This window comes from Lynx canadensis, chromosome A1 (assembly GCF_007474595.2).
Source record: "Lynx canadensis isolate LIC74 chromosome A1, mLynCan4.pri.v2, whole genome shotgun sequence".
Classification (NCBI taxonomy): Eukaryota; Metazoa; Chordata; class Mammalia; order Carnivora; family Felidae; genus Lynx; species Lynx canadensis.
Window position 1 is genome coordinate 208,591,949 of NC_044303.2, and position 17,229 is coordinate 208,609,177.

Sequence of the window (17,229 nt, forward strand, 5' to 3'; positions counted from 1 at the left end):
ATTCTATGACTCCTTGCTAGAAATTGTATCTTCGAGCAAATACTGTTTTAGGGGAAGATCATTTTTTAAGGCAAGTTTTGTTTAAAGACGTTTCATGATGGAAACTGTTTCACCTTTCTCTACTATTCTGTACTTTTTAACTTAGTATTTCCAAGTCCCGGAACATGATCCTTCCTTCTCTTCCCAAACCAAATCAGCATCTTGTTTTATTTCTTTATCAGTATATTCTCTATAGAAGTTTAGTGAAACTTTAACTGCTTTTTAGTCACATTTGACTTACCCTTGTGTGTTTTTTCACATGTAACATTGTGGACGTTTCACAGTACATTCCTAGGTTTTTTTAAACCTATGTATCCTGTATAAGGCGGCCACATGTGCCCAGTATATAAGGTGGCCCTGATCCCAGCAGATACTCACAAACATCTCCATGGTAGATGGTACTGAAGAAGACGCATTTGCTCAGGAGTCTAAAGACATTTTAGATAAATTCTAAAATAATCATTCAATATTTATTGAAATTACCAAGAATAAATAAAGACTTTAAGGATTTTATTTTGTCAGATGTTGGTAATTTAAGCCTCTTTAGTGAACTGTTTGTGGTAGGTTCATGTGCTATAGTAATTCTATTTAAATTGCATTTAATTTAATTTTGCTAATATTCATAAAGTGAACTTCTTCATAATTTATCTATTTTAGGTAAAGGATATTCCCTATTTTCAGACAAAAAACATACCTCCACATGATGATCGAGGTGCCAGGGTGTTTGCCCATGATGCAGGAGGTAATGCATGGTTTAAGTTCTTTTGAGACTCCTCTTTATATTAAAAAGAAAATTGTTTTTAAAACAAAATTGATCTAAAGAAAAATATTTTTAGTAGGATGACATTAAAAATTCAGATATACTTACTTTTGGGTCAGCTTAAAAATTATACCAAAATAATTGCGTTAATTTAAAATTAAACCACAGTATGTTTTTATTTTTATGAGGGACTTAAAGTGTTCTTCCAACTAAGCCTCTCAAGAAGACAAAAACTGGATCAGTTGATTTAAAAATTATGCGTGAAAAACTTGCAACACTAATTCTTTCAAAAGGTCTAAAAAACAGGTTTGGGGAAAAGAGATGAAAATATATTTTACGTGATCTCTGTTTGTTATGAACTGTAAGATTTTAACGAATATATGCATATCAGCCACAGATTAAAGCTTCATAATCTTGATTCTTTTTAAACAGTTACCTCTTTAGACTTAGAATTATTACATTTCTTTATGGAAATACTGAGAATAATTGAAATGATGCCTTAATTGTATAATTTTAATTTTCCATCTTCTATTTAAAATTTCATATTAAACTAATATATAAGCATATCTTCTAATTTTAATTTGCTAATTTAAAGCAAATTAGATTTTGAGTCATAGAAAGACTTCGGATTTTCTTCCCTAGTTTTTCTTCTTCAAAAATTCACATAGTTTGAGGTACCTTAAAAGAGATGTCATTGATTTTATCAGATTCTGTTTCATGTTTACTTATGCACAGGTCTTCCATCTGGAACTGGAGGTCTTGTAAAAAACTCTTTTCACTTGCTACGACAACAGATGAGTCTTACAGAAATAATGAATTCGATCCATTCAGATGCTTCTCTGTTTTTAGAAAGTACAGAAGACACTGGATTACAGGAACATACAGATGATAACTGCCTTTATTGTGTCTGTATCGAAATTCTGGGTTTCCAGCCCAGTAACCAACTAAGTGCAATATGTAGTCATTCAGGTGAGTGATTATAAGCTTTTCCACGTCATCTGAGTCTGCTCCAGTCACAAGTCATGTCCCAGCTCTGATGACCATCCCTCTTACTCCATTCTTACTACCCTAGCCTTAGTTCAGTCACTCATCATTTCCTATTGGAGTGTTAGTGTCTCTGTCTCCAGTTTTGGCCCCTTCCAATTCATCTTTCATACTGTTTTCTGGGATTAGTCTGTTGACAGTTCTTTAACTGGCTATTCATGCCCAACACATAAGACTCTTTGTGTGATCTGTCTGTTGTCCTTTGTTGTTGTGGTTTTTTTTAATGTTTATTTATTTTGGAAAGAGAGAGCCAAGTGGGGGAGAGGCAGAGAGAGAGGAAGACAGAATCCCAAGCGGGCTTCACGCTGTCAGCACAGAGCCTGACATGGGGCTCGAACCCAAGAACTGCAAGATCATGACCTGAGCCGAAATCAAGAGTCTGAGGCTTAACCATCTGAGCCTCCCACACACCCCCTTTTTTTCTCTAATGTTAGTAAAATACAGTGTTCTATTAGTTTCAAGTGTACAATATAACTATTCAACAATTCTGGTTTTCTTTCAATATTTTTAAATTCCAGTATGGTTAGTGTACAGTGTTATGTTAGTTTCAGGTGTGCAGTATAGTGATTCAGCAATTCTGTACATTACTCAGTGTTCATCGTGATAGGTGTGCTCTTGATCCTCTGCATCTGTTTCACCCCTGGCCCCACCATCTCTCCTCTGGCAGTCACTATTTTGTTTTCTGTGTTTAAGTGTTTTTTTGTCTTTGTTTTTGTTGTTTTTCGAGAGAGAGCTTGTTGCGTAGGGGCAGCGGGAGAGGGAGAGAGAGAATCCCAAGCAGGATCCACGCCCAGTGCAGAGCCTGACATAGGGCTCAATCCCACGACCACGAGATCACGACCTGAGCCTAAATCAAGAGTTGGGCATTCAACTCTTGCTGAGCCACCCAGGCACCCCTAGTCTAACATGATCAGAGCACTTACATTAGACTACAGCTGGGCAGAATCATCAACACAAAGTCTGTTGTATAGTAAGGTGTTGAGTACGTCATGTAATTGATTAAATACTCTGCTGAACGTGAAACAGAATGGCTTTGTGGGAACAGGACGGTTGTAGTGTATTAGCTGTTTACTCTCATGATCACATGGCCGACAGAGCTGTGGCTCGCTGTCACTGTCCAGCATCACGAGAGAGGATCATACCGCAGATCGCTAGCCCAGGGAAAGATCTAAATTCCAAATTTAAAGCACTTTCTACTGAATGTGTATCATTTTTGCACCATCATAAAGTCGACCTGTCATCAGTTGAGGACCATCTGTATTAGCAATTTCAAATTAATATGTGTTTATATGAGCGTTTAAAGTGTTTCCATAGATATCCTTTCTTGGTGAATATCATTTAGCCACACTCAAGAAAAACCTGGTCATAACTAAAGTTCTCTGAGTTACTCTTCTAAATTTCTCCTTGATAGTCTGATTCAGAGCTTTCCAACTGATGGGTTGCAGCATGCTGATGCACCATAAATAAGATATGGGTATGCTAAGTTAATTAATTCCCTTAATGTTTCCATGCCCCCTAGGGCCTGGGTTTGGACAAACCCTTGGCCTAGGCACTTTCCACTGTGAACAGCGCCGTCCAGGGCCCTAGTGTGCTGTAATTATTCTCATTTCCTGTGAGTGAGAGGTTTGGGCAATATTGTTCTGATGTATTATACACGGTAGAAAATAGTGTGGCTTTAAATCATTTGGCTCTACATCATTTATGATATTTTAGTTTCTGCAAATTCCGCTTCATTTATAAACTTATTCATCAAACACTTATGAAACAGTTACGATGGATTTTACTGTGCTGTTTTCTACTTAATTTTATCAAACAAGAAATAGGGAAACCAGCCCTCCAATTACCTAGTCAGAAGATAGTCACAGCTAATTCTAATCCCTTTGTGACCTATAGCTGGGAGAGTGATTGGCAGAGAGCCTCATGGGGTTTGGGACTTGTGAAACACTTGCTGGAAGCAGAAAGGTGCTCACCTTGGCATAGCTGTCAGAGCCTCTCGGCTGGTGCGCCAGTGACATGAAGTGTTTCTAGGGAACAGCAGGGGAAAAATCTGAACTGGGAAATGATTGCAGTTTGTTACTGATACCCATCTCCGAAGCATGAAGGGAGGAAGGCCAAATGGTTAAAAAGTCACCAAACTTTTATTCATTCATGCCCTCGACATAATATTTATTATGCCACTACCGTGGGCCAGACATTAAACTAGATGCCAGGAAAACTTTTGTGAGGGAAGGAAAACAAAAAATAACACACTGTTCTTACACTCTCTGAGCTTCAGTTCAGTGGGGGAAAGAAATGGATGAATGGATTGACTGATCAGTCACTGGATCAATTGATTATGTAAATACAATACTGCATTTGTAATAAGTGTCATCAAGGGTAGGTACATGGTATTAGCAAAGGAATACAACCAAGTAGAACACAACCAAGTCAAAGAGGAGACTTCTGAAGAAGTCATTATTGAGCTGTGGTCTAAAAAATGAATAGAAGCTAACAAAGTAAAGACTGGCATATAGAGAATTTGAAGAGAGAGTGAACAGCCAGAGCAAAGGTCTTCTCTTATGAGAGTGTACGTGGGAAGTAGGAGGGACTGAAAAGACACCTGTGTGAATAGAGCTCAGAAAGCAAGATGGAAGAGGATGTATGACCTAGAGAGATAGGCAGAGACCTGGCCCTGCAGATCTCTTGCTGCCCAGAGTATGGTCAGAGGACCAGCAGCATCAGCATCACCTATGAGTTTGTCAGAAATGCAGAAACTCACACTCCACACATAGAATCTGCACTTTCACGAGATTCCCAGGTTGTTCATGTGCACAGTACAGTTTCAGAAGCATTCCTGTAGGCCACCTGGAAGATTTTGTATATCAGAAAGAAGACATCCGTATTGTCCATGGCAGATAACTAAAAACTAATCCCTGTACTATTTAATGACCATTTTAAAGGAACATCAAGACTAGAGCTCATTTCATTCTTTAGAACATCTGGTCTGGCAGTTGTTCAAACATGTAAAGCTCAAAGGAAAGGCTGTTGGAAGAGGGTATTTGCTAACATCCTGTTCTGCTTCTGCCACCTTCACAGATGTTCGTGCAATTATATAGTTCTAGTGTACTTAGAAGAATGAGTTGTTTGTTTTTTTTTTAAATGAGAACGGATGACATGTTCAGAGATAGGATGTGATTCTAACAGGTTAGACATGTTAGGAGTCATCATCGCTGGCTAAAGGGAAGGCTGAAATATATAAAAGTTTATAAGTTTTCAGAAACATGTCAGTTGAATATAGTTTAAATTTCTTACTGTTCTTGTGCTGGAATATTTTGTCATCATAGTCCCTGGGGAGTTCATCAACTGAGTCTAAAATAACATGTTCGTCTCTTACCTGGTTATTCAGCACTACTGCTTTTTTTTTTTTTTTTTTTAATTTACATCTAAGCTAGTTAGCATATAGTGCAACAATGATTTCAGGAGTAGATTCCTTAATGCCCCGTACCCATTTAGCCCATCCCCCCTCCCACAACCCCTCCAGTAACCCTCTGTTCTTCTGTCGGTTGCCTTTTAGTTTTGCTGATTGTTTCCTTTGCTGTGCAGAAGCTTTTTATTTTGATGAGGTCCCAATAGTTCATTTTTGCCTTTGTTTCCCTTGCCTCTGGAGACGTGTTGCATAAGAAGTTGCTGCAAGCAGGGTCAAAGAGGTTTTTGCCTGCTTTCTCCTCGAGGATTTTGATGCTTCCTGTCTTACATTAAGGTCTTTCATCCATTTTGAGTTTATTTTTGTGTATGGTGTAAGAAAGTGGTCCAGGTTCATTCTTCTGCATGTTGCTGTCCATTTTTCCCAGCACCACTTGCTGAAGAGACTGTGTTTATTCCATTGCATATTCTTTCCTGCTTTGTCAAAAGTGAGTTGGCCATACGTTTATGGGTCCATTTCTAGGTTCTCTATTCTGTTCCATTGATCTGAGTGTCTGTTCTTGTGCCAGTACCATACTGCCTTGATGATTATAGCTTTGTAGTATAGCTTGAAGTCTGGGATTGTGATGCCTCCTGCTTTGGTTTTCTTTTTCAAAATCGCTTTGGCTGTTCAGGGTCTTTTCTAGTTCCATACAAATTTTAGGATTATTTGTTTTAGCTCTGTGAAGAATGCTGGTGTTATTTTGATAGGGATTGCATTGAATATGTAGATTGCTTTGGGTAGTATCGACATTTTAACAATATTTGTTCTTCCTATCCAGGAGCATGGAATCTTTTCCCATTTTTTTGTGTCTTCTTCAATTTCTTTCATAAGCTTTCTATAGTTTTCAGTGTATAGATTTTTCACCTCTTTGGTTAGATTTATTCCTAGGTATTTTATGGTTTTGGGTGCAATTATAAAAATGGGATCGATTCCTTGATTTCTCTTTCTGTTGCTTCATTCTTGGTGAATAGGAATGCAACCGATTTCTGTGCATTGATTTTATATCCTGCAACTTTGCTGAATTCATGAATCAGTTCTAGCAGTTTTTTGGTGGAATCTTTTGGGTTTTCCACATAGAGCATCATGTCATCTGCGAAGAGTGAAGTTTGACCTCCTCCTGACCGATTTGGATGCCTTTGGCACTGCTGCTTTTTAAGTACATCTTTAGTTCTCAAATCTTTTGGCAATAGTTTTACTTTTTAAATCCATGAATGATGAAGTAGCATGTGTTATTTTAAGTGCCTGAAAGACACATGATTTCCTTAATAACCAGAATTTTAAAACTATGCCAATTTATAACTATTCTTTTCCAAGGAACCAAAGCATTTTCTGCTTAGTATTATGTAAATAGTAATCTTAGGAAGTGCTTAGAGGTGAGAGGAGGGGGTGATATCTGTTTTGTGGAAAAAAACCATAGGGGGAGATTGACATTGGTTTGGTTTCCTGGGCTTTAAAAATAGGGCTTTTTTTCTGTACTGTGACAACATGCTATAGTAGAAAGACTACTGGACCATCTGTCAAGAGCTCTTACCTTCTGGCTAAGTGTGTGTCTCCTTTCTCTGAATTTCTTTTCTTTCATGAGATGAGAGCCTTAATTAATTTCCAGTATGTCTTATAGTACGAAGGTTGTATGATTTTATAGGTTGACCCGTGTTACTCCCTAAAAGGATAGCCAAAGACTTCCTGATTTCCATTTGCCCTAATCACTTTAAGTGCTCAGGAAAATTTTAAATAAAAAAATTAATGTCATCTTAGAAACACTGAGATGTTTGGTTGACTTCAAAATCCCATCTAGGAGTACCTTAGCAATGCATGGGAAGGGTAGTAAGTTTAATTCTAAGGAATGAACTGATGATAAGCCCAGGGAAGTATGATTCTTATACTGGTAATTATTAAATGGGGAGAAAGGAAGTCATAGAATAATAGTATAGCATAATCTTGCCACACCCAAAGAATAAGAAAAAGAAATTTAAAATAGCAAAAGATCTTAAAGATACATATATGTCAAACTTTTTAACCATATTTCCCTTTAGGGAGGAATTTAGTTTGGGGGTGGGAGTCATGGGTGAGGGAGTAGATAAGGTACCTTCATGTTTTATTCTATATATGTCTTTATTTGAATTCTTTAATCACATAGTTTTATGTTATTTTTGTAATTTAGGAAAATTTATGTATAAAATCTTTAGAATTTAACAAATTTCACTATCTGAACAGTCTGAATTTATTTCCAAGATCATTATGGAAAATGTTGCAAATTGGAAAGAAATTAAAAGGAATCATCTCCTCTCTGGTATATAATGCAAGCATAGGAATTAAGCCATTATAATGATACTTTAATTGCAATAATTCATTTTTTCTTCAGACCTTCAAGACATTCCATATTCTGATTGGTGTGAGCAGACTATCCATAATCCCTTAGAAGTGGTTCCTTCTAAGTTTTCAGGGATTTCTGGATGCAGTGATGGAGTGTCTCAAGAAGGCTCAGCCAGCAGCACCAAAAGCACAGAATTGTTGTTAGGTAAGTTTCAGATTCAAATCCAAACACGGTTAGTAAAACTATACTTAGTTTTGTGGTTGTTGTTGATAAATAATGTTAATTGATGTTATCTCAAAATTGTGGCAAGCCTGTTTTAGTCAGGTGTCCTTATCAGTACCTGTATTTAGTCACCTGAATCAGCTGCTGAGGTGTATCCTTTTAGTTGGCTTCTTGCATTAGAATTTTATTTCCAGAACGATCAGTAGATTATGCGCAGTTTATCTCTGTCTTAGATCTTTAGTTTAAGAACAAATTTCATGAGTTGTAATCATTTTCTATTGTGATAAAGATAAAATATTTTAATCGCCTTTTCAGGTGTTAAAACAATTCCAGATGATACACCAATGTGCCGCATACTCCTTCGCAAAGAAGTTCTGAGATTAGTCATTAATTTGAGTAGTTCAGTTTCAACTAAATGTCATGAAACTGGGCTTTTAACGTAAGTAAACCATGAGTATTCTCTGTTCTGCTCTTTAGGGTAAAAAAGATCCTTGAAACACTTCAAAAGTTAGACTTATTAGCTTACATCCATAGTTCTGCGTGGTATATCTGTGTGAGGCTAGATTTCCTTCGTGTACTTCAAACAAAATAATGTATTACAGTAACAAATGGAATGCAGAAGTAGGTATGTGAATCTATCTTCTGTTAAGCTGGACTTGAAGAGATCTGTAAAAATGTAAAACAATACCACTCTTCTCACTTTTTAGTTTTGGAAAATACTTTTTATTAGACGTACGTGTTTATGTTAACAGGTAATGGGCTTATTTTTTAAAAGAATTAATGTATATTTTGAAATCTTCTCAATTTTAATTTCTAATATGGTAATTAACAGTGACTGTAACCCACACAAAAATAAGCTTTTTGGGGTCTTGAATAATTTTTAAGAAAGGGTGGGAATCGTGAGACTGAACAATTTAAGATAAGTGGACCTATACAAAAACAAGTGATATTTTCTTGGTTTAATTCTTCCCCCCTATTTTTCCTCTTTCTCGTAGTACAAGTTGCAGAATTTTTATTGTTTTTCTAAAGCAGAGCAGCAAGATAAAAGAAAAGTTACATTGAACCATTACCATCTTCGATCTGCACTGTTAAAAAGCAGTGGTCTTCAGAAGAAACACAGTGCAGAGTCTCCTGTGGGCCTTTAAAAAAACAGTAACATAACACAGAGGCGCCTGGGTGGCTCAGTCGGTTGAGCGTCCGACTTCGGCTCAGGTCATGATCTCACGGTCCGTGAGTTCGAGCCCCACGTCGGGCTCTGTGCTGACAGCTCCGAGCCTGGAGCCTGCTTCCCATCCTGTGTCTCCCTCTCTCTCTCTGCCCCTCCCCCACTCTCACTTTGTCTCACTCTGTCTCTCAAAAATTAAAAAAAAACAAAACAGTAACACAGAGGTCCTACTGCAGACTTTCCGGCCACACACTCTCTAGCAGTTAGCGGGTCTTTAGCCTGTGTATTACCCCGCATACCCCACCCCTGATTCTGAGTTAAAAGCCACTGTTAGAAGGTGGAAGATAAAAGGAGATAGCCCAGTTAAGGATATTAATAACTTCAAACTAACTTTTAAAACTTCTTTCTATTTTTTTTTCTATTTTTTTTTTTTTTTTAAGTTGGACGTGGAGCCCAACATAGGCCTTGAACTCACGACCCTGAGGTCATGCCCTGAGCTGAGATCAAGAGTCGGACACTTAACCAAAAACTTATTTCTATTTAAAAATTTAATTTTGAAAATAGTTAAGTCATCCTAGGCAGATAAGTAAATTTTGCAATTTCTCATGCTAGTGAAAAAGAGTATTTCTGGTAACCCCAAACTTAAAATGTCTAGTTTAAGTGTGAGCTAGGGATATTTAATATTTTATATTCTTAGGCCAATATGCCATCGAATCAATGTCTAGAGGAAAAACATTTCAAAAGTGATATTTTGGCGGAAAAATAGGTAAGTTGTTTTTACAGTTTTTATCCCACCATCATCTTTTCTTCGGTTTTAGAATTAAGGAGAAGTATCCTCAAACATTTGATGACATCTGCCTTTATTCTGAGGTTTCTCATTTGCTCTCACACTGCACATTTAGACTTCCGTGTCGGAGGTTCATACAAGAATTATTTCAAGATGTACAGTTCTTACAAGTAAGTAGCACTCGTACTTAGGAAGTTTACCTTCCGAGAATAATTCTGTGTTTGGATAAGTTAAAGGACAGATTGTATCTGTTGAAACGCCAGCAAGTCACCACTTCTCTCCTAGATGCATGAAGAAGCAGAGGCTGTGCTGGCAGCACCACCAAAGCCACCTGCAGTGGACACAGCTGCTGAGTCCTGACCTCGGTGCTCATCGCGTGCATAGATGGACGCCATATATACTCAGACTTGCCGAGTTCCTAACAAAAAGCCTCAGAAAATGCTGACCGGGCGGCAAAGACAGGAGTAGCTTCTGTTCCAGCGATCACTGGTACACACACAGTTGGAACTGCGGACTTCCCCAACCGGAACAACTTCCTCTTGTCCCTGTTGAGCCCTCTGGGGGTTCGCTGTTCATTACCACACTTTTAAGAATTTTAGTTACCATTATATGCAAGAGCCAAGCACTGAATACCTACGTAGGTTTTCTACTTTTTCCTTTTAAGAGCGTAACCACAGTGGAACAATAATAGGATATGCAGAAGCACCCTTCACACAGTTATTTCTGAATTCTTTTTTTAGGGTAAATCTAAAGATGCCTTGTTTGTTAACTAATTCGTGGAAACCAGGAATCGGTGTCTCTGAGGCTGCACTCCGTTACCACAGTGGGGTGTGCGAGAACTGCTGGTATTAGAGCGGGAACTTTGGCCCTTCCGCATCTTTCCTAATGTTTGTAACACTACTTCAGAGGTTTGTAACCTCAAAGCAAAAGAAGAGCCTCAACAACCCAGAACTTGTATAAGTTATTTTGATGTTACTAAACTTGCATCACAGTTTGTTTGTTTTCTGTCTCTTCACTTTTGTTGCAGTGTGTTGTTATAGGCTATCCGAACCAATTAAGGTTTTTCACTACAGTTCTTGATTCGTATCGAAACATCATTTTATAATTCAGTATTTCCCATTTGTAGAATTGCACATGTTTTCAGTGGACTTGTCATTTGCATCAACTTCCCATATCACCATTTGAAACAGGAACCAGAGCGAGCACTATTAAATGAGACCTAAAGCAAAAGAAAGCAGTAAGTTGACACTTGGGATTTCCTGAGGAAGAGATAAGTTTGCCTCCGATTTACACATTCCGTGGGAAAAGAAGAGCCATATTTCCTTAAAAAAAAAAAAATCATTAATGCAACTTTAATTATGATTAAAAATTGTAGTGAAAAGCCTTAAGTACCAAATTTTAAAGCAGCAGTAATTTAATTTTTTTATATCAGTGTTGTTGTTTTGCACAAACTAAATGCGGTGATAGGTGAGTTTATCAACACAATTGCCTTTATCACATTTGTGAAGCTGTTAAGTTGATGAGGGCAAGGTTTTGTTTATTTGTGTGTTTAATTTGTATATGTTTAAAGATGTTTGGAAATCTTTACAGGAATTAAACATATATGCAAATTTGTATATAAAAATAGCATGGCCATCACCATTAGAATGCTTGTAAATGATTATCTTTTTTGAGGTCTATATATAATAGAAAAAAAAATCCAGCTGGACTGATTAGGACCCTTTTTTAATTCATTTGTTTATACCATTTTTACAGTTACACATCAGCTTTGCCACACAGTACCTTGATGAATATTTTCCCGTATTACAGATTGTTTTTATAACGGGCTTGTTCTTTGAGATCTCTGTCAAGAACCCTGTGAACTAGGAAACGTAACTCACAGAGATACTGTGTTTTTTGTTCCGTTTTGTTTTGTTTCTGTTTTTTTAATTTACTGGCACTGAAAGTTCCATCCGGGATGAAGCACTTCATCTCCCTTCATAACGCCTCTTGACCGCGCTTCGTCCGGTGCGTTCTCGCGTGCACCGTGCAGCAGCGTCACCGTCACAGCAGAGAAGGGCTGCAGGCTGCTGCTCGCGTTCAGAAGTGGTTCTTCGGATTTGCTCTCGTAAAACCAAGTGACAATAAAATATGGTTTTTCACTTTAATTTATCACTGAACCCAAGTGTTTATTTAAATGTTAACAGTACTTTTAAGAACGTTGGTTGCCTGTCACCTTGGTCTTTGGTCTTGGACGATTGAACTGCCTTCCAGAAACCAAATGTCAGAGATATTAGACCAAATAGTGGTTAAAAACTCCAAAGGAGGTAATTTAGTAATCTTATTCATTCATGATGGGGTTGACATATTTTAGACATTCATTTTAAACACTACCTCAGTTAATACAGAGTATAAAATCTGTGGTTTAATCCCTCAAAAGTTAATAGTAATTCTTTCTTAACACACACACACACACACACACACACACACACACACACCTGTCCCCATCCTGGACCTCATTTCACTCATCCATCCTGGAATGAAGTCTTTGTTACTATTAGCCTAACAGTTTTTTGTTGTTGTTGTTGTTGTTGTTGTTGTTGTTTTTTGACTTTTACTTTGAAAGACATGTATGTATGCATTATAGTAATTGCCTATAGCACTTAGTTTGGGGAGACAGAGTTTTGTGGTTATCAGTAATCTAAGGAAAAAAAAAGTCTGTACTTAAATGTATAGTGCTATTTGGTTTATCCATGTTTCACTGATGGGTCTAATATGTTTTCAAGTACTCATTTGTATAAAAGACTTTAATAATGCAAAATACTCACATGCAGTGCCAAGTGATTAACTTAGTATTTAAAAATTTTAAATTATAGCAGAAAAGATTAGGAATGGTGTCAGTGGTAATAGAAATAATTGAGAAAATCATCTATAAATAATAGATAACTACCAGACTATAAAGTACCAAAATAATGTCAATACTGTAGTTTTTTGAGATTTTAGAATTAATCTTAGTCCATATAAATTTGTACTATTGGTAATTATTGAATAATTGGGAGGAATTTGAGCAGTTGTGCTTGTTGTAAGCTGTGAATATCTAATTATAAAGTGAATTGTTATTTCTAATTGAAATTTTTTTTCAAGAACAGATTTCAGCTTCACATACTAAAGTAAATACTGATAAATGATAAGGAAATTAGAAATTAGTATTGATAATTAAATATGGTCTAAGATTTCTTATACTTTTATTTCCTATTTATGCCTAGGTAGATTTGAAGGGGGGAAATGTCTCCCTAATAAAAAATTTTCTAATAAAGATTAGTAGCATAAGTACGTTCTGTAAGACAGTGACATTAAAATAGAGGCTCTCTGGGGCGCCTGGGTGGCGCAGTCGGTTAAGCGTCCGACTTCAGCCAGGTCACGATCTCGCGGTCCGGGAGTTCGAGCCCCGCGTCAGGCTCTGGGCTGACGGCTCAGAGCCTGGAGCCTGTTTCCGATTCTGTGTCTCCCTCTCTCTCTGCCCCTCCCCCGTTCATGCTCTGTCTCTCTCTGTCCGAAAAATAAATAAACGTTGAAAAAAAAAAATTTAAAAAAAAAAAAAAAAAAAAAAAAAAAAAAAAAAAAATAAAATAGAGGCTCTCTGGAGGTATCGATATACATCATTATGCCAGTTATTCTAACATCATGTGTACAAGTTCTTTTGAAATAGTAGCTTTAATAGTCTTCAGCTCTTTTATCCAGGGCTTGAGGTAATTAAAGCTGAGTTCTTCAGGGCACATCACGGTGGTAAAGCGTTCGACAGTGAGGCGTCAGTGCTTATTCTGATTTGTCTACTGCTCTTTATATAAATTGTTTTTTCATTCCATTCAGAAGATGCCTTTTATCCCCACATTAAAGCACAGATCATTGAGCAATAAAAACCCATCAAATTGTCCAGATTACAACCACAGTCGTTTTTGCATGGTAAGAGTGAGGTGCTAACTTTGTGTGAGATTAGCTTTGTAAACCACGTTGGGAAAAGTCCTTTGGAAAGAAGGTTTTCCCCCTTTTGTTTTATGCTTCCAGTGTTGTCTCAGATCAACAATCCAATACACATGGGAAAAAAGAGAAGGTAGAACTAACTGAGAGAGTTTTGGGAGAAGAACTGATGGGGAGAGAACGTTTCAGGTTTTCCAAAATGTAAGTTGGGGAAGGTCTCCCTTGTCTCCCCATTCAGGAAATCCATTATTACCAGCTTCATTTCCAGAGTATCACTACAGTGAGAGTTTCCTTATAAAAGCCTACTAGTGAAATGGATAGCAGTGTCTTTCAGACAACGTTGAAATCTGTGAGAATCTTTCTAGGAACATTCTTTCTTTCTTTTAGTTCCAGGTTTCCAGAGTAGATTTCATTCATAGTAGGTTTATATGACTCACACAGAATGTGGATTCCCCACCCCCCTTTGGAGTATTTTTGTAATGTAGGTGGATAGCTATGCCACAACACGCATTAATTGCACATCTTATTTGATTCTTTTTATAAAATATTTAATTTGAAGAATATAATTTATGCCAAAAAGTATACCTTATAATTTTGTCACTAAGTTGGTTGATTTAGCACAAATATACAAAGCGTTGGGGCAGAGGCGGGGAGATAAAAATTGTTCGTAGATAATAGTTGAAAAATGTTCCATTACTGGCCTGGCAGAAACCCTGAAGCTGCGTTGTAAAACAAATGGTGTAGATTAGTTTTGAAAAGTGGTAAGTGGTAAGGGATTGTGAATAAAATCTCGGACTTAATGCTCCCTAACCACACGATATTCTTTTTTTATTTAGTAATAAGCTGCTACATATTTGGAGGTTCTGGTGTTTGTAGGTCACTGAACAGACATTGAAATCTGATTTATATTGTACAACTGTAACATAGAAAGAAAAAGTATTTATATATTTTCCGTAAGAATATTTCATTGAGTTGTGTATAATTTAAAGAAGGTTGGTCCCCAAATGGTTTTGCTCACCTTGATTGTGTGTGTGTGTGTGTGTGTGCGTGCGCGCGTGTGTGGTTTTCTTGTTTTTGTATAATGTGTACAGTTTATGTCAAGGGCATTAAAAGCCTCCTGAAGCATAATCTTATCAAAGGGATACATTGTTAATAAAATGTACTTAAAATTCTTAAAACTTGTGTTGTTCTATTTGAAATTTTAAAACAATCAGTGGATTGAATTGCGTTGATTTGAATCAGTGCCACTATGGCTGATACGTGTGACGCCCGGTAAAAATGACTTTTAGGTACTACAGATAAGAGTCTAGTTCCATTAACACATCAGTGGCCTACTCCAAATGTTTTAAAATATCTATACTTAGAAAACATTCTTCATAATCTAAGCAAATACTTTATAGCTTTTTTTTTTTTTTTACTTCATTGTAAAGGGTTTGAAAAACTGGATCTGTCTTTAAAACAGTTCTAAATTTTTCGAGGAAATATACAATATAAGTGATGATGGTATGTATGATGATGACTTTTTGTGGGAAGGTATTTGATTTCTCCTGCAGAAACTTGTCCTCATCAGATAGGGTATCATATAGCCACCTAGTGGCGAAAGAAAATACCACAAGGGAAATTACCAAGGCTGGAGAGTAAAATTCAATGACGAAGCCAGGTCAAAGCTAGGTTATAGTTTTGACTATGTGTGGTACGATAGTCTCGCTTACAGAAACAGATTGTTTGGATAACTTGGTTCTTGGGCATATTTCTGTGTATCATTTTCCCATTGCCTTCTGTATGTGCATGTTTTGGGCCCCAAAACAAACTTTAAAAAAGCATACTTAATAATCATCATACAGCTGATCTTTGTAGACCTAAACTTTAGAAAGTTTATTTCATTTAAAAAGAAGACTCTTTGGTATATAAAAATACTCAAAAATAAAATACCGTCTTAGTCCATTTGGGCGACTATAATAATACACCACAGATTGGGTAGCTTACAAACAACAGAAATCTATTTCTCCGGTTCTGGAGGCTGGACGGCTGAGGCCAGAGTGCTAGCATGGTCGAGGGAGGGCCGTCTACTAGGCCCCAGAATTCTCGTTGTGTCCCGACGTGGCACAAGGAATAGGGAGCCCTCCCGGGTCTCATAAGCACACTCATCCCGAGGACTTGAGGGCTCCAGCCTTGTGACCTAATCACCTTCCCCATCTCCTAATACCGTTATCTTTGGGGGTTAGGATTTCAACATGGGAATTTGGAGGAGGACAGTCATTCAGACCATAGCAACTACTTTTGCGTTGATTAAAAAAAAAAATACTAAAGCTTGTTTCTTTAATGCTTATCTTAGAGGATCAAGTCAACTGCCTTTGCTTGGTGCTTTAAATTGAATATATTTAGTTACTGTATATCTTTTAACTGCTCATTCTGAAGGCATTTTCTCTTCTGTTGTATCTCTTCAAGGGTTTTTAAAGGTTCTTTATGCAAAATGCTTAATACGTTTTGTAAATTCTTTGCGATGAAAGCCAGTTTTCTTTCCATGGAGCTCTTACAAGAAATACTAGATGTCTAATTCAACTTGATCTTCTCAGTAAATACACATTCTAGCGGGGAATCGGTTTCGTTAGAATCAGCGCGAGTCAAGTGTTAGACTGGGAGCAAGCACCTTTGGTGGCAAGTCCGTGGTTTGGTGTGGCGGCGTCCCTGCACCCAGCCTGAACCGTCACGGTCCCCTGCAGGCAGCTGAGGACTGCTCTCCAGTTTGATGTGGTATTTATAGATCATTAACACCAGTGCTGCCCACCATCAAAATACCCTGATATTTCTAAGGAAGTGTTACTAATTCGGCTTTAGGTACAGTTCTTTTTAAAGGTATTTACGGTTATGTTAGCAAAAGTAGAGCTTATCTAGAGGAACGCACATATTTGCAGATGAAATCATACGATTCACTTCCAAAAATCAGGACGGAGGGCGGATAAGGGCACGGATGGACTGAAACAGCCGTGGGTTAGTGGCTGTGGGGCTGATGATATACATAAGGGTTTGTTAAACTTACTATACTTTTCTGTCATTTGAAATTCTCCAGGAGTATTTTTTTCATCCTAATAATTCTGACACATGAATACAAATTTCAAAGTTTCTGAAGAACATTGCTTAAAGCAATGCTGTTAAGACGCCACGTAGTATTGACAAACGCTTTATGACTGCGTTTGGTGTTACGGACATGGGAGAATATAGCCAAAACTGCAGTCATAGTGATATTGTAAGCATTAAGTTATGTAGCCCCACATTTCCTGTTGGTATTTTGCTTTATGGTTCTCAAGGTTGAGTGTGCATCCAAATGCTTGCAAGGGAGCTGATGACACACATATTTCAGGTCTCAAGCCATGGAGATTCTGATGAGGTTTGGAGTGTTACCGCCAAATTTACATTTTTAGTGAGCTCATGAGGTGACTTACTGGCTATACTTACTGTTAGATTTTCATTTCATTGAGGTAGAGAACACACAAAA

The 17,229-nt window shown here is 37.3% G+C and overlaps 1 protein-coding gene across 8 annotated transcripts in view; it reads left to right on the forward strand.

Annotated features, from left to right (window-relative positions):
• RICTOR (RPTOR independent companion of MTOR complex 2) overlaps positions 1–11,923 on the forward strand; it is a 119,238-nt gene extending 107,315 nt beyond the window's left edge. For 6 of the 8 annotated variants that reach the window (XM_030330811.1, XM_030330819.1, XM_030330837.1 and 3 more), the window contains 6 exons: positions 697–781; positions 1,535–1,768; positions 7,651–7,806; positions 8,140–8,263; positions 9,808–9,946; positions 10,062–11,923. In XM_030330811.1, coding sequence (XP_030186671.1) covers positions 697–781; positions 1,535–1,768; positions 7,651–7,806; positions 8,140–8,263; positions 9,808–9,946; positions 10,062–10,136 — 813 coding nt within the window. In that variant the 3' untranslated portion in view covers positions 10,137–11,923. The remainder of the gene's footprint in view (positions 1–696; positions 782–1,534; positions 1,769–7,650; positions 7,807–8,139; positions 8,264–9,807; positions 9,947–10,061) is intronic. The other 2 variants (XM_030330828.1, XM_030330861.1) reach the window with 1 other exon arrangement.
• Positions 11,924–17,229: the final 5,306 nt, after the last annotated feature.